Genomic DNA, 23,905 nt, shown 5'->3' with positions numbered 1-23,905 from the left:
ACCACCAAGATTTCCGATTTCTCTGCGTAGCCGAGCCTGGTCTAGGTCTATCCACACTCAGAGCGGTTTCCTTGAAACGCTTAACGCTCGTCGTCCGTCCGTTAACAAGTGTAATCTGTTTTAATCAGTGGTTTTCCTCGCGTTTATCATAGTATCGTCAAAAAGAACGGAAAAGCTAGATGTCGCTAGCAAACAAGGATATTTTCGGTGTTCTCAGGGGAAAGTGTAGTGAGTGCGAAGATTGCAAAGAACATATAACCGAAAACGAACGTCACCACCGCAGCCCTAATTCACACACTTCATACACTGGGTAAGTGTACATTTTGTGTTAGGTACGTGCTTAATTTGATAGTAAGAGCTCTTAGCGCATGTTTGTTGTGATTATGGCAAGCGTTTTGCGGTCCTGCATATGAACGCCACTAACGCTTGCTACTTTTCTGCTCTTACTTGCATTTTGCGAGCTGCGGATATATGCATCGAGATATATAATTCGCAGCTTCCTACTTGTTGTGTTCTTACGATATTCTAAGACTCAATCGCGGAGTGAACGCCTTCCCGCATTTATGCTGCTTTATAGCTTGTGCTTTGTACGGATTTGAATGGTTCCGTAAATGTTACTCTCATTGCTCAAACTTTTGTTCCCAGGATCCCACATGCAGGTTCACATACCGTCACCAGCGCAATGCAGTACCTCACAAACTCGTCCCAGAGCGCCTCCAACGCTGATAACGCAGTAAGGTAGTGTCTCCTGCGTTACTGTACACTCATATTCCTCAAGGTTGTGTGCGTTTTATGTAATACTGTATTGCCATTTGCGCTCGCCTGTGCAACACGAATGTGGAATAAATTTTTTTCTGCTGCAATTCTCCATTTCATTGGGTCTGTTCAGCTTGGCAAACATAGGTCAGTTGTTTTGACTCGCTGGCTTCCTCGCACTTTTATGCATTGCTTCTCACTTAGAAGATAGTTCTTTTTTCCATATACATGGTAAAGCGACCATGGTTTCTCCTCACATCAGAATCGCACTTGTGCACAATGTGTCACCTCTTGACAGACTTCTGTTTTTGTAATATACATATGCTCAAGATCTCCTTTTCTGCTGGTTCATTTTGGTACCTTGGTGTGTTGTGTAAAGGTCTGTCCATATCCCACGCACAGGGTGTTTGTTTTTATTCGAATCACACCAGCGCTCATTTGACATTTGGGTTATGTTAATTTTCGCAAATTAACCCATCCGTCGTTACAAACATTTCCGACATTTCCTGACGCATGTGTTTGTAACTACGGATCGATTAATTAGCAAAAATTCACATAACCCACCTGCCAAATGAGCGCTACTCTGTTGCGAATAAAAATAAACATCCTGTATAAAAACCGCACGTTGGCGTAACCTTTACGGGCAGGTGCTGGATTGAAGGCCGTAACCTCTAACTAGTGGGTTTCCTTGTAACTTTTATAAAAGGGGTCGCTCAGAAGGTACCTGGTAGCTTCTGAAATAGAGGGTAAAATATTGCGATTTTTTACCCTTTACTAAAGGGTACCGAGTTAAGAGTGAACGAGGTATTGGTCAAGGAAGCATCACGTCACGCACGTAAATGCGACTGACCTTTTAAAGCACCTGCCCAGTATCAATATGACTGAAAGTGCTAGTTACATCCAGATGTTCTGCTTACAACGATAAACAGATAAACAGAAGTCGCCTATTGCATACAAGGGCATATGTGCGTAGCACAGTATTAGCATCAATCCATAATTCTGGCCCCGAGCTGTCGTCGGGATTATTCTACACCTTGCGAAAAGCTGGAGGAACGATGCATGTCGCTTGGCCATCACACATGATCCCCTATCCATTGATAGAGGTGGACGAAGTGTGATCTTGTCACGCGGCCTCCTTCTGCTGGTGTAGACTCTTGTAAGTTTCTACTAATTTCTACTATGCTAAATGCGCTGGATATGTCGATTGTGTGTGGGGCTGCCACGGTATCATCGCTATCTAGTTATAACAATAAAATTATCGTGTGTAGTATTTTGGGCAAACAAATATATCTACCGTACATATCAACCAGGCGGCACCCGATTCGAGACGTCAGTTATGCGTTGTCAGCTTGTCGTTCCCTTGAAAATATGGTGTTGTAAGGGGTCGCATGGTAATGTCGCGTCATTTAAGTTATTGAGAACTTATTGTTGAACTGGCTAGTACGTGATAGCTACGAAGTCAGCATGGCATACTGGAATAGTTCAATCTACTCCAAATTATTATTTACCGGAATAGTAAGGACAGAGGTTCCTAATTTAAACCCTAACCAACGCTCGTTTCTACGAGGATGTTTTTCAATAGAGATCCCATACGTCGTGCGGATGCTAACATCACTGGCGATATCAGATTTCATGATTCTGTCGAGGTGCATGATAAACCGCCGCATCAACTTTGCATGACTAACATCGGAAATCCTAATACCATAAATATTACGTGGGATTAGCGATTATTTGGGATTGGTGTTAGAGAGCCAGTAAGTAGTTAATGGAGCGACCTACATTCGTGAGATCGCTCTGCCCGTCTGAGTTAATTCTGGCGCTCCGAAGCTTCGTCCAGAAATATTACTTTTCCACCACGGTGACCGTGATCGTCCTTACCCGAAGGGGACAATGAAAAGCGTCCATTTGCACAAAAAGTACTCTATAGCTTAAATGTCATTGCTTCACGGCTATGAAATGTTTTAAGCATACTTAAAATTGACAGGCGTTTCCCGATGCATTGACACGGTCAATTATCAACGCATGGAAGTTCGCACAGTTCGAGTTAGCTAAGATAGTTCTAGAAATGTACATGAAATATTTATCTGGTGGACGGAAGAACCTGTATTCAAGGCATGTCGAGCAAGCATGGTGCACAACTGATGCCATTCGATGTGCTCAAAATAGTTGTAACAGCGCACCTAGAGATATATGAGGAGGGATATATATATAGAGGGATATGTAACATATATAATACGTTGTGATAAACATGCCATATTTATGACACATGATATGTATGTAGTGTAAGCGTCATCCATAAGTGGTACGAATAATATATGACAGCCGTAATATATCTGTGTCTTTAGGTCACAAGAGCGGATTCTTGGACCGGCAAGATGGCTCAGAGTGCCATGAAAGATGACATGTCAGGTGAGGAAATGATTTCCGCGCTCTTTCCACTGCAGGTTTTTGCGTTCGTGACAACAGGTGTTTCCGTTCATTTCCTTCGCAGTTTCCGAGTAAGTAGGAGAACATAGAATAGAACGGATGTCAAGTTTCCCGTTTGTATGATGCTGCTAGATATGTTATATAACTTCGCACCGTCTCAACAAAATTGCACCATGAATATTAAACGAAGTGTCAACAATGATGCTTCAGTACTATCCGCAGTGTGGTCTTTCCGGTCGTGCAGTCTTTCAGCAACTCAATGTTATAGTTATCTCGTTTCGAGCCTAAGGTTACCTTGTAGTTTTCCTTCCTTTTGTTTTTGTAATGGTGTTTCTATTACATAGAGGCTTAGGCTTAGGCTTACATAGAGGCTTAGGTTCTAGAACTGTTTATCAGGGCCGATTCAAAAATGTATCCATAAATGTGATCCAGACACCTTGCTAAGTGACGCCCTTTGGGCAAAAGCCACCTACACTGAAGATGTAGTAGTCCACAGTAAATGCCACCTCTCCCTTGTTCTCTTACGTTAACACGTAAAGTTGCGGTGTCGTACTCTTTATTAAATCGCCGCAGACGGATTCAAATATAGAAAGTCTGTGCCTACGAGTGGTTTCCAATGCGGCTAGTGGTGGCTTGTTCTCATGGTTACGGCCGGTGAATACACGACTGTGAACGCGTGGTGTGATAACAGTGCCACTACTTACTAAAACATTATGTTTAATTTGTTTCTTATCAGAAATTAGGCTCGCTAAAGGAGTTAGCCCTAAAAGTACGAATGCCGTCGGAATGCTGTCAATGAACTACATGCGCTTCGAGGAATTTTCGGTAGAAGGCACCACTCTCCATAGATGTGACATCATCGAGAGCCGGTGTCTCTCCAAGCAATAGCTTGAGGTCCTCCGCTCTTTACCCAACGAAGTCTGCCGGAAGCCGGGGTGAAAAAACGGTTATCGACATTCCGGGAGCCATGTTGCAAGGTGCATTGCAGATTGCGAACCCTTTACGTGATATGTCACCGGCATGGCCGACCGAGTAATGTCGTCAGCCAAGGCCAAGGTCCTGCGGAAGACAGGGATGTTATTGTGCTGGAATCCTACCACTGGCTGTGGGTATTGAGGTTTTCCTTGGGTTTTCCAGCGCGGACTTTCCAGGCGGACTTTCCAGACGCATGTCGGCACAGCTCCCCGGAGTCGCTCTAGGACGCATGCTATACACCCTGTCGTTCCACTATTGTCTGATGTCCTCTCTCCATCTGTCCACGTCTGTCGGCCGCTCGTAGCCACAGTTGCTTGGCGGCGCTAACCCGGAATATAACGTCATGCTCGTCAAGAACTCGGAATTTCACGTGGTGACAAATAAAGATGATTATTATTGTTTTTTTATTTCGGTCTTGTAGAAACAATTAGCGTAATCGCGTTTACTGTGTAGCGCTGGTGGTTTTGTTGCCGCATGTGCGGAGAATGCCCGAATTCAGAGTAACACGATCCAGGAAAGCCTGAAGTGCCATGAGCATCGCTTCTGTAATGTGCGATGATGTTAAGGAATGAACAAGTTGCCAACATACGTGAACTCCGGCGTCATAAAGTTGTCTCGATATTATGGGAGCGTACATCGGTACCATCCACATGTGGCATTTTGCGTCTGCAAACGCAACTAATTGAAAAAAAAAAGAAAAGAAACAAAGAAGAAGAAACGAAGAAAACGTGCATCACCTTTTTTAATTGCAACTGGTTTGCGTCAGGGACGAATATGATTGTTTCAGTTTCAATTCATAGTTAACAGTAGGCACTTGGGCAAAAGTGGGCTCAGTCGGTAGCGTGTTCGCCTTCTGATCCCAAGATCGCGGGTTCGAACCCGGCCAAGAACGCTAGCAACTTGGTGGCAGGGTACAAGTTGCTTAGACACGTCGTCTTCCGCGAGGGACGTTAAATACGGGGTGCCGTGTGGTGAGCTTTCATCGCACGTTAAAGAACCCTCAGGTGGGCAAAAGCAATCCACAGACCGACCGCTGTGGCGTCGCTCATGATCTCAGTTGTCTCGCGACGTAAACCCCCAATTATATATATATATATATGTTTGTATGTCAAACGTCGCCATGCCAGTACTGGACAACCAGGTCCCCCAAACTCACATCGGAAAAGCGTGCAACGAAGAAGGCCGCCACTAGATACCCCACTGTTGCCGTTCCGGATCACTTCAGCGCGCTAAGTTTAGCGGTAAAATGTTTTTGTTGTTTCTGCGAATGAATCTAGTCTTTATATGTCCAAATAAAACGCGTATAACAACTTTCTGTGTCGTGTTTCACTTTTTGGTCCCGTTTTTAAACGTGTTGAGCGATCGGAAGGATCTAGTGCACGGCTGCGTGCATCACATGGCGTACCTGTCGTACCAGGCGCCGCCAGTGGGCACCGCAGGCGCAGTCGTCCATTTCTCCTTCGGTGACTTGGCCTGGCTTGAATTGTGCTTCAACTGGATCTTTAGCGCGCTACAATCAAACGCAAGCCAACGTCTGGTAACAATGGGGTATCTAAGGGCGGCCTCCGGCATTGCACGCATCGGGATAGGAACAAATACATGGGAAAATGGCGACCTTGGGGGACCTGTGGACAACTGTTTCGGCCTTCTCGGGCCTTGTCAGTAGTTCGCAGGCAGGCAACGTTTGAGTGGATGGCTTCAGAAGGTCACGTGGCACGTGATGCCTCCCGTCAGGGTGTCCTAAGACACCTCTGAAAGCCCAGTGCATAGCCAGTCAAGTGTATAAGGGGAAAAAATTAGCAGGAGCCCTTTGGCTGCACGTATAGCATATGTTTGTAAGTCAAACGTCGCCATGCCATTACTTACAAACATATGCTATACGTGCAGCCAAAGAGCTCCTGCTATTTTTTTACACAAATTTTTTAACTTACAAACATATGCTAGAACAGACATCCCATGGTATCTTGTAAATCTGGATGATAAAGCCGCAGCGTGTAACGGCAACAAAAAACGAGAGATTCGGCAAATGTCTAATCACTTTTTTTCTTTTTCCTGGAAAGACACCCTCTAGCAGCGCGTCAGACAAGAACGGCGGTAAAAGTTAACTGCCACTTGGTTCTTTGTGACCACAGCTAAGAAAGTCATAGTTAGCAGTATGTTTTAACAACGAGAGGGAGAACGAAAAAGGCGCTGAAAAAAATAGTGTTCCGGTCGTACTTGGCTGTTATACCTATCTTGTATCTGTATGTACTATCTTTGTGTCTACATCAAATGAAAGAAACTGCTTGTCTGCTTGTCTGAGTGGACACAGCATCCAATGGCGGGCGATAGCCCTAAGGTCATGCTGAAAATGAAAACAGAGCTGGTCGGATCAAATCCCACTGTCCATAGCCGTACTTGCGCCGCGATACTGACACCGTGTAAAAGGCTTTTATCAACACCTGCACACGAGACGCAATGCCATCTCCGCTGCTAGTGGTGTGTTCTTCGTCAACTGCGATGTAAAGCAACCTTTGAACAATAATTGGCCGCATAACGTTATTGAAAAGAGAGATTTTCGCCGATTGAAATGAAATGTCACATATTTATTTTCTCATGTGCAGCGTTGAAAGGAGGAGGAAGGTCGTCTACGGATTTGCAGCAGGAGTCCTCGTAGGAGCCGTTGCAGTGGGCATTATTGTAGCAGGTGAGTCGATGTTCATCATAAAAGTCTCGAGGAAGCAGCCACGTTTTCTAGATCCCTGAATGTCAAAGCAGAGCATGAACAAGCAAGTTTTGCATGACGAATCGAGTGGTACACGCAGATGTGTAGCTTCCTAAGCAGGAGTAATCTCAAGTTCTCAACAGCCAGCGTCGCGATTTTCGTTAGGTTATCAGAAAAGTGACTTGTGAGGTTGCTCTCTGTGTGTGCAGTATCTGCTTTTCGTTGTCCTTTTTGGGCACGGGCGTTTAGCACCACTACAGCTCTACGTGGCGTGACTATGCGGAATGAACTGTCTGACGCTACTAAATTGTTATTACAGCCAGACTTTACACACGGTCCAACGTAGTGACGCAAAACGCATGAGAATTGAACGTTTCGTAAACGTATCGTTATCGCCGTGAACTAGATAAGTTCGTCGTAAAATAAGTCTACAAGTTTAGTCACTTCCTTGATTATCATTATGTGTCCTGGCGCTTCTGCGCTATGGTCGACTTTGACTGCTGAAGGCTATGTTCAGGCTGAACTGCTGTAACATGCTGAAGGCCAATCATTGCACAGAATGATAGAGTTTTCACTAAATAAGGCGAAAGAAGGACGTCACTCGAGATTATGGTTGGCTAGGAACCGGTTTTACGGTGAAGTTCTGTTTTACGAATGCAGGTTCATACTGTTGAGTGGGACGTATGGTTTCAACGCTTTTTATGAACATGTGTGCAGCCGCAATGTCTAGCAGTTCGGATAGCGAAGAGGATGTACGACCAGCAAGTGCAGGAATAGCCGAGGAAACTAAGATGACCAAAACTCTGCCGACACGGCCCTCCTTCAGTCCTAGCATAACTACGACAACGACTACTACGCGAAGGACCACACGTACAGGGTCAACACCCAAGATACCTACACGGAGTACGCCGAGGTCAACAAGGACGACCAGAAGTACGTGTTGTGTGTGCACGCACCCACTCGGTGCTCCTCTTTCAGCATCTTGGGAGTTCGGAATGGAAGGAGTTGAGCCTCTACCTTCATCGTCGAAGGTTCCTATTCGTTTAATGGAGCGTAGCTGCTTATAGGATGAAGGAGAGGGTGTAGCTATCATTGACACATACTTTGTTACGTGTATAGGGGATGTGAAGTTTGCTTTGTTTTTTGTTTTTTTTCGAGCAGGCCCCCAAGCTTACTAGCGTACTAGCGCGTACTAGCACACGTGCCTTCAGGAATGTTACTCAAAATTTCGATGGGATGTTACATTGAACAGAGGATTTTTCGTGTGCTGAGAGACGACATCTCAGAGTAGAGTCATACTGTGTAGGGTAGTACCATAATGTGGTGTTACGCGTGCCATGCCACAAGTTGACAAATGGGTGGAACCCGCAGCCACTGGCGCGCTACTCTACCCTCCACTGCGTTACACCGCACCAATGTCAGGCGTTGGAACAAAATTACTCTGGGTCAGTATAATGAGATATTCTGAATTCATATTTGACGGGAAAACTGGGCCACCCAGGATATGTAAGCTAGCTACACCTGAAAGGAACTGAAGCGCCCTTTCTTGCAACAGCACGACTGCCTTCATTGCCGTGTGTCAAAGAGCGCCAATGTGGTTAAAAGTTTTTTTATTGCAACGTGTCATCAGTTACTGATGACAACGTCTTTGTTACTGCTGGATGTGCTGAGGAGACACTGTATCTCTTTGTCATTGCCGATGCCAGGATAATCCGTGGAAACAATAAGATTAGTACAGAAATAAGCGGAATATATGTTGTCATTTGCTACCAGCGTGTTATTATGTTACGTGCTACGGTATATTAGAGACAGCCATTGACATCGCCTTTACATTATAGGAAAAACTAAGAGGACCCGGGCTACAATCCCTCCTTCTCTGTCTGGTACGTATGTTGTGCATATGTATCACGTTGGAGCTAACGGAGCCCTCGATAACCCTACACAAGATCTCATGAGACATTTAAATCCAGGCTTATTGGGCTGCTCATAACACCACCAATAATGTAACGTCGCGGCATGTTGAGTTCACGAGGATGAAAGCGCCTCTCGACATTCTCTTACGCAGTACGTGTCTGAGAGTATGGCATAGATGCAGTCCAGCTGGTGGAATGTGTCTGTCTTGGACGTGTTCTTCAACCTGTAACGAGGCACCTCATTTGCGGTACTTCCCTGATCTGGAGATATGGAGGCACCTGTATCTGATTCTTTCACTATTGTCCTCCATTCTTCATTAAGCGGCGCGTTTCTGACCACCTCTATCTTAACTACACTGGCATACGGTTCAGTGCCTCATGTCCACAGAATAAACATCGACGTCCTATCCCGGTGCTGCCACTGTGTAACAAACTGGTTGTTTAATTTGTCAGCACCCCCTAATTCTCAAAATAATCAAATCGACAGTTCTTACACTATTTTTGTTTCTATTGTTGTTTTGGTGGTTGTTTTCGTCTTACTATTCTTGCAAGGTACGTTAATATTTGCTCGCCTAATACACTCCAGAAAGCAGAGAACGTCCGAGATTCCCTGTTACGTTGACCTATCATAAATCGTATGTGACTGTAAATTGAGGAGACATATAGAAGACGCAAATAACGCAGCCGCAGCTATCGTTGTCGTTCTGTAGTTCAAGCTTGACGGCGCTGTAAGCGACGAATGATGTTGATTCCGAACGAAGCTCTCCCGAGGTTATATAACAGCTGTAACTGATGTAACAAAGGTATCATATTGTAATGACGAGGTCAGTGAGGACGAATGCAGGGTTGGCTACACTGCCAAGTACGTCAGCTTGAACTTATGAAATGGCTCAAGTGTTCGAGGCAGACTTGCCTTCCAGTTGAGAGAACAGTTCCATGTTGGTACAGTGAAACATCCCATTACGGACACCGCCCTCAGACGGATACTTCCCTGTTGCAAAAATATTCCAGAAGCCAGGAGAAGTCATAATAGAAAACAACGAAATTGCACACCGGCTTGACGCAACAAATAACAATTTTAATGCAGACGTTTCGTCTCCCATGCGGGGGACATGGGACCCCGCATGGGAGACGAAACGTACACATTTTTTTCTGAGAGTGGACAACCGCATAGAGAGGTCCCACTGTAAAATATTTTAGCCAGCATCGATGCAATGGTCGATGCGTCGGTAGCCGGTATGCTAGGACATGTCAATGTCACAAAACTGGCACATATGATGCAAGGTACAGTGGCATCAAATCAATGACAGCGACAGAGCTGTTTATCACTGAGCTGACCTCGCCCGTCGCAATGTGCATCGTTTGCCCTGTCGACTGTGGTCCGCAGCAAGATCTACTAACGTACATACACTTCCTAGGACGACCCATATAGGCGCTGTTCACCTCCACAGATACTCCCAATGCCGTATCTGCTGCTGCTGCTGCGGGCAATGAGAAGCCGGCACTCGAGCAGCGGAACTCTCATGAAGCCGCAACCGTCGCTGCGCTGTTTCTGCGAGGCGCGTGATGCACATACAACGTGTCTCTGCGAAATGATGAATCTGCATCTCGCGCCTTTTTCTCGTTTCCGCGCTTCATCTCGCGCCAAGAGAGAGCAGGGTTTTCGACGATGCGATATACAGACAGGGTCTCCACGAAATCAAGCCCCTAACAGCTGTCGCTGTAAAATGTTTATTAGAAATCCCGAATTACATAATTCGGGAATTCTTCACGCCTTCCTGAACTTTGTTTTGCGCATAAAGGGTCATCCATATTTTTTTTTCTCGGGATGGGGTCTTTTCATTAGATAATTTTCAAGGAATTACCTGCACCTAAACGGTTCGCTAACGGGATCGCGGACCACCAGTGAGAAGAGGGAGTTACTCAGAACGGAATCCTCTGGTTTCGAAATCCCGAAAATCGTTGGCGAACGTTTGATCGGAACCAATTCACTAACACTATTTTGGTGCACAGCAAAGCGAGAACTTAACTTTGCACATGAAACAACGATATCCAGTTTCGTGCGTATTATTTTTTTAACTTCTTGTTGGTGTAATAAGTTTTTGCGATTGCATCTCCGTTTCTTTCACTCAAAAAGCGCGGTGTCCTTTTGTTTGGTGTGGCGAAATGTTGGAACAACGACATTTTCAAGATTATTAATCCGTGACTCAAAAACTGACGTAAGAGTTTTCCAGGGTTCGCGGAGCCCTGTGACGTGGTACTTCTGAACAAGTCCGGCGTCTTGCAATCAAATCCGGATATTCGGAACAGGACCAGGGTTACTTGGTGCGTGGCAACTGAGCCGAGGACCGTGATTAGCGTGGTACGTATCTCGACTTCATTGCATCATAGTTTGAACGTTCCAAGTGGCTGGCTGACGTTGGGGTACGTGCAAAACTGGCTGCACGAGCGACATCGCGTCACGTCCAAGGATTCCTGTTGGTTAAGCGTTGAGATACACACACGCCGTAACGAGAATAAAAAGCTGTTGCCATTCACACACCCACATCCAGATATTTCCTTCACGTTCCTCATCTATTTTTTTTTTTCGTTTGCTTTGACACTCGGACGTCGGCGGCTAGGCGCTTCATATTCCTTCATATTCCACCTGTATGGGGTATAGTGAAACTCACCAAAAAGAGTATAGCAGTGTCGAAAACCGTAAGGCATTGCGTATGCTTGCACGTTATTCGGATCGCAACCAATATGTTCTCCTATCTTCTACAAGCACACTCGCATGAAGTTCACTTTTCCTAGGCTTAATAAGAACTTATCGCTAATCGACGTGACGTGGTCATTAGAAGTCCAGCCAATCGCAGTCATGACCGTAGCGTTGCAATGACCGTATACTATATAACCATGCAGCCGATTCCGAGGCACATGGACAGCGACTGCTAGCCACAGACTATATTTGTTGGAAACGCACTGACTATACATACCGAATATTTCCTTTATGATTTACGGATTTTTAAAAGGAAGCTACGAGAGCAGCGTAGATGTCGTTGTTGAAGTTCCGTTTTCGGTCAAGCGGACATCCTCTCGAAGAGGTGGTTGCTATAACATGACTAATTACCTGAAATCATGACTAAATCTTTAATCAAGGAATTTTGGGCAACATCAATACAGCGGAATGGGAGACAATACTCGTTGAAATGTATTCTATCTTTTGAAAATCCTGAAACGAGCTCGTGCAGTTAAATAACCATCGCCGAATTTCGCTATGGAAATGAGACGAAAGCAATACTGTGCGCCTCACGAACGCTTTATTTTTTTTTTAGTTCCGTGTTAGCGCCGCGAAGCAACTGTGACTATGAGCGACGCACACACGTAGAAACACAGAGTGTGCACCAGGAAGAAGTGGAGGACGTGGAGGGGGTTGGTATACGTCCTAGCTCGACATTGGGGAACTGTGCCAACATTCGTCTAGAAAGCCTTTGTAAAACACAGGGAAAACCTCACACAGCACAGCCGGTGGTAGGATTCGAACCCGTCACCTACCAGTCCCCAGCACGACCTTGAGAACGACCAACGAGCGGCACGACTGCATACACATACGCCGACGGAGGCTTATCTGGAGCGCAACGCTGTTGATCCTGCCAGCACATCAGCAAATCTCCAGTTACCTTCGAAGAAAAGTGGTCCTCTGACATGTACCGTATTTTCACGCGTATTAGCCGCGGCTTATGCGCGATTTTTTTTTCTCACGGGCGTCCTGCGGCTTATCCATCGGTGCGGCTTATCTGATGACTATTTTTTCCTGGTATTTTCCCCATACGCCGATTTTAACGAAAGGGCCGACAGTGTCTCTGGAACAGCACTGTCCTGCCGATGCACGAACAGTGCGTAACAGGGACGGGTCCACATTCGAGTAGATTGATCTTCCTGGTGCATTCCCCCAAGCAGCTTTAAGGAAAGTGGTGACAGTGATTCACGTCTTCTGGAAGATCACTGACCCATCAGTCCACGAAAAACACTCGACAAGGGCACAATCCGATCCTGGTAGAACTCCAGAACTGACCTCCTCTGTTGTACACTGTGCCGATCCCGGAGTATGGACCACAGGGTTTATGGCCTTCTCTATGGTCTCCTTTGTCGCACAAATCAGTCGTCTCGTATTGCCCGCGGCTTATCTGCGGGTGCGGCTTATCTCCCAGAAAATTTTCAAAACGTCCCAAAAAACGCGTCCTGCGGCTTATCTGCGGTGCGGCTTATACGCGTGAAATTACGGTAATCAGCACTGTTCTCCCGGCGCTCTCGCTCGCCGGGGTTTCAGTTTCGGCTCATTTGCATATCGAAATTCGGCGATGACTATTTAGGCGTGTGCGCGTTCCAGGAAGTTTTAAAGACGGAATATCTTTCAACGAGGGTCCTCGCCCATTCTGCTGTCTCGCTTCTGTAAGAAGTCTCCTCGTTAAAGATTAATGAGGTAATCTGTGTGCCTTTCTGCCTTTGTGTGCGGCAATAAGCCCAGCAATTAGGAGGTCTAGCAGAGAGGCTCCGATCGCATTGACGCGTACGGTGCACGGTAAGATCGTATTCCAACGTGACGCGACACTATCGCGCGCCTTCTCCTAAAGTCCGAGCATCATTGTTCATAAGCCAGTTGTTGAAGCCGTGAACATCGGCTGTTACGTAGGAGTCCTTGCAGAACAGATCAGGTCAAATTTATTGTAATACACATAACTGTGTTTAGGGGAACATCGAAAACTTGAAGACCCGGATCGTGCGGTTTGGTGAAGATACAGGGCGTTTCTTTTTATCTGCAACAAATTTTCATAAAAATGGGAGTTGCTTAGGACGCTTTTACTTTTGTCATTGGATCAGTCGACGGGCCTGCTACTAGCCAACCGTTTTTTCTCAGTTAAGGGACTAATTAACAGACATGTTGATCGACTTTTCAATTAAGTTTAGAGAGCACATTGCAATAGCCCTCTGCCGATGAAACATCACCGTGACGTATTCATGACGTTGGTAGCCATAGTGAAACCGGGGCAACGCGGGCACAGAACACCGCTGTTTCACAAAGCCGTATTCTTTCAAGGAGGTCAAGGGTCGCTTCTTTGCATTAGTGGTACACACAAATGAGGTCACGTTTTTAGTTGCTTTCCTGTGTTCATTCCCATTCCCAGTCCACCGCGGGAAGAAAAGAAGGCTCGACCTAAGGGTTCGTTGCATCTGGAAGGTCAACGTCGTAATCCTGTGCGGAATGTGGTTTTGTTGTTACGACTAGAGTCACTAAATAAGCTACGCTTCAGAGTATCGACACTGAGTTCCAAGAGCGAGCATGCGCCATCTTCTTTCCGGGCCACGCTAGTGACGTTATTCATGCGCACGCGCACATTTGTGCACTTTAGCTCACGATGCCATCTATCGTGCGCGGGTGAAATGTTCCTCTTGCAAGCAGCTCATCAACGTTGACGGCCTTGAGCTCACCTTGACACCCTCGGGAGGCTCTGGTTCACAATACATGGATTATCGTACAACAATCATTGCACGCTTCTCTGTCCCACATCGAGCATTATGTTAGCCGTCTTTGATCCTCAACCGGGGACGGTACCGGTGCGGTGCGGAAACAAGATGGCGCTCCTGCTCTCCCTTGGACCTCAGTGTCGACACTCTGAGGCGAAGCTTATTTAGTGACTCTAGTTACGACTTAGTTCGTGCTTGCTTTGTATAGAGACCCAGTGCACTCCGAGAGAAACTCGTGACCTTCAGGCTCTTGAAGATAGAATAGCCCGCTAGTCATCTTTAGAAAGGGCTACCGAAAAGATAGGGTTGCCGATAAAATGGAGCACAACAAGGCCATACAACTAACAGTATGCAAGGAATTGCACAAAAACAGTACAATATGGAAAACGATATTTAACCGTAGACGGCTAGAAATCCAATGAACGGGCAAGGAAGTACGAATTGTCTCAGGACGAGAGCCGCCGATATTTCGAACAGAGACTGTATGTTTGTCTTATGGGCACAGTCCTCATCATTGACATGGTAATTCTGTTGACTCAAAATTCGCATAGACCTTTAGTACGTCATACTTGACCCTTTAATTACCATGCCAATGAAGAGGACGGTGCGCAGAAGACCAGTCTCTGTTTTATATTGAACCGTGGCTTTCTTTTGACTCATTCACATTTGTTTTTGTAGTTCCAGTCTACCAAGTTGGCGGCGCTGTTGTACCATATGACCTCATTTGTTTGTAAAGAGGGAGAGGTCCATTGAGGTTAAAAGCGCTAAAACCCCAGTGCCGTGGAGCAAAAATCCGACACATTTATTTATTTACCCTCAGGGCAAGAAGCGTTACAGAGGGGAGTGGATTGCAAAAACGTTACAACAACAAGATTGTAATACAGAAATATGATAGAAATAAGAACATGCTGTGTTAGGAAATTTCACACTTCGGTAACAAACACAGACAGCGGTTTTAAATAGATTAATGGATCAAATCTATGTGAGACAACAGGGAAGGTGGCTGCAATTCTGGCCTGTACGAAGAGCAAAGGAATTGGCGAAGCATGTAGTATGCGAAATAGGTATGTGCACTTTTTGGCGATGATTGGTGCGGAGGGAGATGCATGTGGCAGGACAGATAAAGTTAGTTCACAGCGATTTGTTGTGATAATAGATTTTGTGAAAGAGGCATAGTCGATAAATTTTTCGGCGTACCGCAAGATCGGTCAGCTGAAGGTTAATTTTCATAGAAGTGCACTTGCAGTACATTGATAGTTCCCGAGGATGAAACGCGCAGCTCTGTTTTGGATGGTTTCGAGAGCGTTAATTAGCATTACCTGACCTGGATCCCAGACGGAAGCTGCATACTGGAGCTTAGGTCGAACGATGGATTTATACAGGGTTAGCTTGAAGTAAGAAGGTGCGTGATGAAAGTTACGTCGAATGTAACCTAGCGAACGGTTCGCGTCGCTAGATATAAAGTCAATGTGAGTTTTACGAGGCAAGTCTGATGAAATGAACACGCCTAGATATTTATAATGCGGAGCTCTTTCTAATGTAATGTTGTCCAGTGCGCAAGAGTGGTGACGTTCCGCGTTTCGTGAGATCTTAATGTGCATACATTTGTTAATATTAAGCTCCATAACCCACGTGTTACACCATGTTAGTATATTATTAAGGTCTGTCTGAAGGAGTACGGTATCAGCATCACATGAAATCTCTTTGTAAACAACGCCATCGTCAGCAAATAATCGAATTGTCGAGGATGAAAGGCACTGTGGTAGGTCGTTAATATATATTAAGAAAAGTAAGGGGCCAAGAACAGAGCCCTGGGTCACACTGGACAAAACAGCGGCAAGGTTCGAATCTGTATCATTAACTGTGACGTACTGATTGTGACCAGGTAAAAAGGAATGAAGCCATGTTCATACATTAGAATCAATGATCACTGCACCAAGTTTGCGCAGAAGCAGCAGGTGTGAAACAGATTGCACTGAAGTCTGTCTATTGAGATATTAAAATTTAATCTAAAGAGTATACTTCAGTCTGGGCGATTATATCGGCGTCACTGTCGCTGTTTTGCCGATCACTTGCGCTTTGCAGCAGACGGCAGAGCTAAAATACTTAGGTCTGTGGCGCGCGCTGCGATTACTTTTCGGCTTCATCAGCAGTTCGAGCGGACGATGTGGAGATCAGGCTTTACTATCGCAATTGCAATGTGGACCCTAGGCTCAATAATTGAAAAGTAGATGAGAATATATCAGTTAATTTGTCACCTATCTGAGATAAAAATAGGGTTGCCTTGAAGCAGCTCCGTCGAGAAGCCCAATGACAAAAGTAAAAGCGCCCTAAGGCAAATCCCCTTCCTATAAAAATCTGTTTAAGATAAAAAGAAGCACGCTGTATATTGAATCAAAAGTCTCAGATAGGAAACGCCACTATCTCGAACAGGGACTGTTCTTGTACCGGTGGAAGGAGAGTCCCGAAATAAGGCTTTTGCTTCAACGTAATTTGTGTAGTTCTTATACTGCACCGTTACGCTTGTAATACTCTACTTTTAGAGATGACGACGATTATCTGTCTTCAGGGTACACAAACAAGTTTGACTACATACTTCAGTGATCAACAAAAACAATTCGAGATCGTCATGCTGCACCAGTTAGCCTGCAGTCTTTGTCTTATACACGTGCAATATGGTATCTCACAATTCTTCCATGCAGCACTTCGAGAAAGTGAAGTTAACACAGGCAGAGCAGTGCACGATAGAAAGCATTCGACTGTTCAACGGTGGCAGTTCAGGCGCTTCGATGCTACTGATTGTCTGTGGTCTCACCATCCCAAAACCAGTCAAGACGACCGGAAACATTCTTTACGTTGTATGTATACGCTTTTTTATTAGTATGTGCACGTAATCTCACGCTCGGGGTTGTGCATGGCGGTATGAGGAGATAGCGGTCTCCTTGTGGACAGTGAGGAAGCTGAACATCTCTATTTTATCAGAAACACTTCAAAATTGGCTTTCTGTCCTTACGGCTGGACTTATGATGTTCTGTTTTGTCCTGAGATCTACGTAACTCCAATATAGTCGTGTCATTCAAAACGCGTCAGCTGCTTCTACTCCCCACAGGCATACTCCCTCTATAAATGTCATCACAGTCCCGAGCACTTCGACCAGGTACACTCCCGTAGCCGCATCATAAGTACTCAGAGAAGCTCACTGTACTGTGTCTTGTCCTGTTTTTCTGCTGAGTACCAGTTAGATCACGCGAGTTCCTGGTAGTGCTTGCATGCGTTTTGCTTATTGTGCTCGACTCCCGCAGTATTTACAAAATGTATTTATTTATTTAAACACCCCAATAGCCCTAAGAGGGCATTACATTGGGGTGGCACATGTAACACAGTTAAGTTAACCAAACCAATTAACCAGATAAGGAAGAAAAGTAACCGAAGCACTTTGGCTGCACATCGAATATGTGTTTATAGGCGCTTATCGCCGCCTTACCAGCACTGGACAGCTGTTAGTGTACTACCAGCACTAATACCTGTCCAGTGCTGATATGGTGGCATGGGGTCATAACAGGCAGGCATTTATGCTCTAAAAACAGCAAAATAGGCAAATATAGGCACTATAGCCTTGCAAGCTTACGAAGTATTTGGAGGTTTGAAACCAAGATTAGATTCCAGACAAATCCGTGATGAAGTGCTCTTCTCCAGCGGAATCAGAGATGGGAAATTAGAAGCCCTTTTTGACGGACCTTATACCATCAAGAACAATGCCCATAACGCTTACGACATAGAACGACCGCTACCGAATGGGGCTACCGAAAGGAAGATAGCGACAGCTATGCAGATCAAACCCTATCGCGAACCCTCTCATTCCGAACATGACTTTAACCTCAGTGAGGTGTATCAAGAGGGTCACCAGGATCAGCCTTCACAGGAGCAACCAAGCTTAACAAGTGACACACGATTTGCAACTCCATTGCAAGGCTTTCGATGTCACAATCCTAAACGAAGGCGCCGACCACCTAGATGGCTACTGGATTGTGGTATCTTGATTGATCCAGTTCTTCCGGAAAATCACTTGCCTTGTAGCATGCCACAATAAAAGTCATTCGCAGGTTCTTGAACTTGAAAGTGCACCTGTTTGCTCTTGAGACAGCCCTGTATTGGGTGAAGCTTATTTCTACGTCACACGGCGTCACGGGGGCAAACTTGAAACAGGAAATCTCGTGCAGGCTTAGGTCTTGACCTGGTATGGCGTGTTGCTCCCGTTTAGGACCTCTCCAATTTTGAGCAGTGTGGACAGATGCCGATTCTTCTGAATAAGTGCTTCCATCTTTACAGTGGCTCTAGAGCCTTTCCGTTTCAGGTATTGGAGCGCAGAGCAGACACGTTGGACAGTTTTTACACATTCGCTCAGAGGAACGCCAGCTGTTTCCACCTTCCTCATGCATGCCGTCACATAACATAAATTTACGTTAATATCTGCGAGGTCCCTTTCAACTTCTACATTGCTAAAGCAATCACTTGCACACTTCAGAGGCACAGCATCGACTTGTACTGGCTCTACCACTCGCTTTACTGCATTAAAATGGAGAGCGTAGTATATGGCTGCATTGATCCATGTTCCCCATCGTGTTAGGACAGGTTGTGGCGGCAGGGGAATGTCCGGTGCATGCTCTCTGGAGATGCCCATTCTGGAAGAAGCCTTGAGAAAACCTTTTTTGTATTCGACACCAACGAATCCACTTCAGGAAAAGCCAAGCGAATTTCATCGGCGACACGGTGTATAGCGTGAACAACGCACGTCACAGGGATCATTTTAGAATATAAAACTACTAGTCCTTTTGCTGCTTTGCACATGTATGACGTTCCATCTGTCATGAAGAGAAGAACCTTCTCTGTATGTTGCCAGGCCGCAGCAGTTCCAAGGACGAAGTAGAAAACCGTGCAATAGTTGAGTGGTTCACCTTCTGCAGTTCCACTGTGTTGAGCAGGAGTGGACGGCCAGCTTTCTCGGCCTTCAAACTCCCAACGATAAAATTTGCCACATAACGGCTGGTGCTATCAGTTGTTTCGTCGACGGACACCCATACATAATTCTCGCCGATTTCTTCTCCGATTTTTGCAAGAGTATCTTCATAGCAGTCTCTGACATACCTTTTACGGAGCGTTGACGGGTCGGGTACACATTGTTTGGTGTGCTTCTCCAAGAAATTGTGAAGCTCACTGTTCGTCAGTTTCCACAGAGGTATCTCTCAACTTCTCTCAGCTTCTCTCTCCGGAAACCCGTATCTCACTGGCTTTGCAATAAAGGATACTTCCATCTGTTGAAAACACACCTCCGAATACCCATATCCTGCACCGGGCAGCTGGTGTCGCTTTTTCCTTCGGCATTCTCGGTTTGTCGCGTGCACTTTGTGCTGACGGCAGTTGACTGTTGCTGTGAGTGACCTTATGTAAATAACCCTACGACCACCAAAAATCACACCAGGGGTTCATTTTAAGGTGACTATGAGTCACAAAAGTACGGAAAAGCATGCTGGTGTATGCGATGTATATGTATCACACGGGTTTGCGCGGCGGACTTTTTGATGTATCTCTTAACCGTCATCGTGTTATTTGCGCAGGTGTATCATCGGGACAAGAACGTTCACATGGGTGAATTTAAGGCCCGGTACGTTGCTCTACCTGCGCCAACTTCAAAGCACGCAACGTAATCTCTACCAACTGCGTTGAAGACTTGTCATCGAACTCATGGAACACTACCTGCATTAATTCCAAAATTATATGGTGCGAATATAAGTGCCGGTACTTAAACCGATGGCCGGTACTTAAACTGGACAGTGCCTGCAACCTCCCGTTTTCGTTTTACAACGCGTCCCTGCTATGCCATGCTGATACTTATTCTAATTATTACAATAGGATTCTATCTCGTTCGTGTTCCTCTTCTCACAGCATAAAGCATTGAGAAAGATAGGAAACAAAACATGGTACTTAGGAAATAAATCAACGTTATTACTACAACGCATCGCGAACTTTGTCGTCAGTCATATTTTTCACTAAAAAATCACTCCTGTGCTTCTCCGTGTGTTTGCGTGTGTGTGTTTTGCTGTGGCAATCGTCGTAAACGCCAAGGGCAGTGTGTTACGACAGAGTGAAGCAATGGAGCGCACGACGAGGGTCACGGGGAATCCCTTCAAGGAAAATAAATGGGGAGTTGTACAGTATACTGTAATACGTACACCCCACGTACACGTACCCATCTGTACAGTATACTGTAATACGTAGTGTGCGACGCTAACCTTTTGTGAGAGAAACAAGGCAATGACTTTCCACTCGTATTCATATCCAAACTCAGTTTGGACGTAGCTTATAGCGCAAAGGTACAAAGGTGATAGCGGAAATTTTGAAAGGTGGTGACATGCAACTGATTGATGTGAAACGTGACGTACGTCACGTTTCGCGTCAATCACTTGCATGTCACCACCTTTCACGTGTTCTAGCGTGTGTAATGCGACTACTAAGTGAGCCTACACCAAATCGAGCTTCCAATGCAGCTCAAAGTGTGAAATGTGACGAACAGCTCATGACCATATCTAATGGGGTGAACCAAGTAGTAGCTACTGCAACAGTGTGAGGATGGACAGACGGTCACTTTATGCAGAGGGGTCATATCAGCGAAGCAAATATATCGCTCCCTGCCCTACTCTCCTTACACATGCAAATTTTGCTGCTTTCCGAAAATTGGAAACTAGATTTAAACTACCTTGACCAAGCTTGTAAACGTGGCACTGAAGTCCACACACAATATTTTACTCATCTCCTGAATAAGAAGCATAATAACCTCACCGACCGGCACGAAATGTTCGCCACATAGATAGGATTTTCAATTGGGGCATAGGAAGAATCGTTTTGGAAGTTGTGTTTAGAATCTGTGACTGCTATTCTAACTGCTATTCTAGCTGCTAGTCCAGCAGCCGATCCGGAGATACGTTTCTTGGGGGTGGGGTGGAGGTCGAATAACGCGTCCTGGGCAGACTTCATCAGGAGCCGTTCCAAAAGTTGAAAAGTTCCAAAAAAGCTTCCGGTCCGTTGAAGCTAGGTTAAAGCAAAAGTCTCACGTATGGAGCTGCTTGGTGGCGGCTCAGCATTTCAGCTTCTGAGGAAATCCCCGAGGAAAGATTAGGCTGCGCAGCCGATGTCTGGTTGGTGCGTGGGTCGCTTTCGAGATTCACCAGGGGCATCGCCGAGCAGGTAATGTGTCCGCTCGTTCGCCGTGCTGAAGACTGGGAGGATATGGGTCTGAATCCTACCACCGGCTGTGGTGTCGCAACCACTCAACATTCTTCATTTTAAGCACTCACTCCCCCCCCCCCCCCCCACAAAAAAAAGAAAACTTTTCCCCGGGTTTTCCGAAGACTTTCCAAGTGAATGTCCACCCTTTCCCTTCAAGTAGGCTCAGGGCGCATGCAAACCCGCCTGTCTCCTACTTCTCCCTACTGTCCTCTCGTATCTGTCTACATCTGTACGCCACTCACAGCCACAGTTGCTTCTCGGCGTTAACATGGCAATCAGAAGAAAACTTCCCATCATTGGCATGGACGGCGATCGTAATAGCCGCTAAGCGATGGGAGCTGGTTCATGAGGGAGGGTTTTTCGGTTTCGGATTTTGTACTTTTCAAAATTCTGGCAGCCAAAATCGGGTTATAGGTTTAGCTGTGATATGCACGGACACACCGGCTTTCGTTTTTATTTTGTATTTCCGGGCCAAATAATGAAATATCGTATGTTTCTAATTGGTCGGACCCCGACAACGCACAAAAAAAAAAGCACGGCATTTGGAAGATGTGTGGGTAATTTCGTGAAAATTAAATGATGGCCCTCGCATGTGGAATGCTAAACTACGCATCTTTGCGAATACTCTTTCGGTCATAAATTGATGTACTCACACAACCCGAATTCGTGCCACGGGGAATAATTGCATGGATGCGTATTTTCCTATTATTTTCATTGGGTTTGCCTCGCTTTGTGTTCTCTAAAAAACTCATGCTTAGGAAGCTTGCGAAGCTTACGAAGCTTGGGAAGCTTTGCAAAACAACAACTTTATTTGAAAATATATTCTAAAAGCCGGCTTAACACAACGATTAAAAACAAATAGTGTAAACGTTTTGCCGCCTATCCGAGTGGCGTCATCAGTACAACAGAGGCCAAAGACGGGCATATTATACAGCCCCCCACAGCACTCGCAAAATCTGTATCAAAGTGCGTGTTACTGCGCATGGAGCAATCCGTGCCTCTCCATTGGTCGGAACACCACATGTGTTCGGATATGTTGCCGAAATTTGAAAACGGCGCTTCCTCGCCTGCGTGCTGCGTACTCTCTCGGCGGTTTCATTTGAAATTTGAACGGTGGACGCCAGGCGGCGGTATCTTTGGTTGGGAGGCAAGTGCGTTCGCCGTCCTCTCCGTGTATGATGGTGTCGTTGATCGTGTTGTATTGTTTCTTGACACAAGCATCGGTCTACGGACAGCCAATCGGATTTCAAACTGAAGTGCTGTAGTGAATTCTGGCTCGATGAACACGTTCGAGCGCCGTCAGATTTGCATAGCGGTGACAAGAAAATAGGATTCATGAAGCAGCATCATTTTATGTTTCACGTATAGCAGGCAAGGACATGATGATCAAGAGATATGGTGCGCAAGTATGTGACAGTTATTCGTTGTTGGGAATAGGCTGTGTCGATATGCGTGTTTGGCAAGTTTGAACTTTGTTGCAGTGTGCCAGGCAGCGCTACGCAATGGACTCAGTATGCTCAATGCATGTAAGCGCGTCAAGCTGCCGATTGTGCCAATATATGGCTCAGATAAATTTCTGTTCACTACAACACTTTTCACAATTGCTTTGGAATCACGGAATAACTTTACAGCGTGCATGAAAGCTAATAGATTTTGAGGTCAGGGTAAGCCGGTACGGACCAGTATGGAGTGCAGAAGTCAACAAGAGCCAGAACCGGTCCGGCTGCGAGCCAGACGGAAAGACTTCTGATTGGACGATGTGGGAAGCAATCGCTGCATTCTCATTGGCCGTGTGCCCAGTGTTGTGTGAATTTTCCTAATATGGGCTCAATGGGGCGTTGCGGAGGGTCATACACATCCGATAGGGGGCCACGGTTTGTACGTATTACAGGCTGATGCGTCACACCTGATGAACCAGGACTCTAAGAAATTTCTAGCGCCCCTTAGGCAAAGAATGGTAGCCTAATTCAGTTCTGGTTGGAGTAGCAATAGTATCCCTGGCAACGTCCCTTGTGTGCTCTTTTAGTCTTGCCCCACGTCTTTTGTCTATCTCGCCAATGTAGGTTGCATCACAGTCTATGCACTCAACTTCTTATACAACACCGCTTTGTTCATGAGCCGGGGTGCGATCTTTACGTTTTCTGAACGTTGCAAGACATACAGCACTCGCTTCCACTCCCTTATCCGCCAATGAATTACGTCCTTTTGCGCTTCACCGCGACCAGCCGCGATACAAATATGTAAACTGAAACCAATTAATTACTGCTAGAAATGACTCGCTCCCGTGGCAGATTTTTCTCTAAAAGGTGTCCACTGAAGGTTCGAAAAGGTGAAGAAC

The 23,905-nt window shown here is 45.8% G+C and overlaps 1 protein-coding gene across 1 annotated transcript; it reads left to right on the top strand.

Annotated features, from left to right (window-relative positions):
* Positions 1-3,131: 3,131 nt before the first annotated feature.
* On the top strand, positions 3,132-20,299 carry LOC135384430 (uncharacterized). The gene is made up of 8 exons (XM_064613632.1): positions 3,132-3,165; positions 3,248-3,254; positions 6,762-6,844; positions 7,580-7,795; positions 8,701-8,745; positions 11,010-11,137; positions 16,986-17,141; positions 19,899-20,299. Exons 1-8 carry the CDS (start codon positions 3,132-3,134, stop codon positions 19,986-19,988), a joined length of 759 nt encoding a protein of 252 aa, XP_064469702.1. The 3' UTR covers positions 19,989-20,299.
* Positions 20,300-23,905: the final 3,606 nt, after the last annotated feature.

The sequence above is a fragment of the Ornithodoros turicata genome, chromosome 2, assembly GCF_037126465.1.
Source record: "Ornithodoros turicata isolate Travis chromosome 2, ASM3712646v1, whole genome shotgun sequence".
Lineage (NCBI taxonomy): Eukaryota > Metazoa > Arthropoda > Arachnida > Ixodida > Argasidae > Ornithodoros > Ornithodoros turicata.
This window is presented reverse-complemented; position numbering and strand designations above follow the sequence as displayed.